Genomic DNA, 269 nt, shown 5'->3' on the forward strand with positions numbered 1-269 from the left:
ACGAGGCAGCGGTACCTTTACACCCACCTGTTTGTACGTCCGCTCCGCCACACACATCATGAAAAAAAACATCCAGGTTAGGCAAAGTCTCTCCAGGAAGTTGATGGCAGAGAGGACGAGGACGGGGATGCTAGCCGGCGCGCCACAGAAGATGTGCAAGAGCTCCTTGAGAGAGACGGAGCACAGCTGCTCCAGGTTCTCTGCGCGGAAGAGTCTGTAGAGGAACGGCAGGGGAGGCACCACGCCGGTGGTGGTGGTGTTGCGCACAT

The 269-nt window shown here is 58.0% G+C and overlaps 1 protein-coding gene across 1 annotated transcript in view; it reads right to left on the bottom strand.

Annotated features, from left to right (window-relative positions):
- Nucleotides 1-27: 27 nt before the first annotated feature.
- LOC104510441 (putative homeodomain transcription factor 1) overlaps nt 28-269 on the bottom strand; it is a gene marked incomplete at both ends in the record, with an annotated part of 5,538 nt that continues 5,296 nt past the window's right edge. The window contains one exon of the mRNA XM_010152690.1: nt 28-269. This exon is cut by the window's right edge and continues 26 nt beyond it. Within this exon, the coding sequence (XP_010150992.1) occupies nt 28-269 (242 nt within the window).

The sequence above is a fragment of the Eurypyga helias genome, unplaced genomic scaffold, assembly GCF_000690775.1.
Source record: "Eurypyga helias isolate BGI_N326 unplaced genomic scaffold, ASM69077v1 scaffold13945, whole genome shotgun sequence".
NCBI classification, from domain to species: Eukaryota; Metazoa; Chordata; class Aves; order Eurypygiformes; family Eurypygidae; genus Eurypyga; species Eurypyga helias.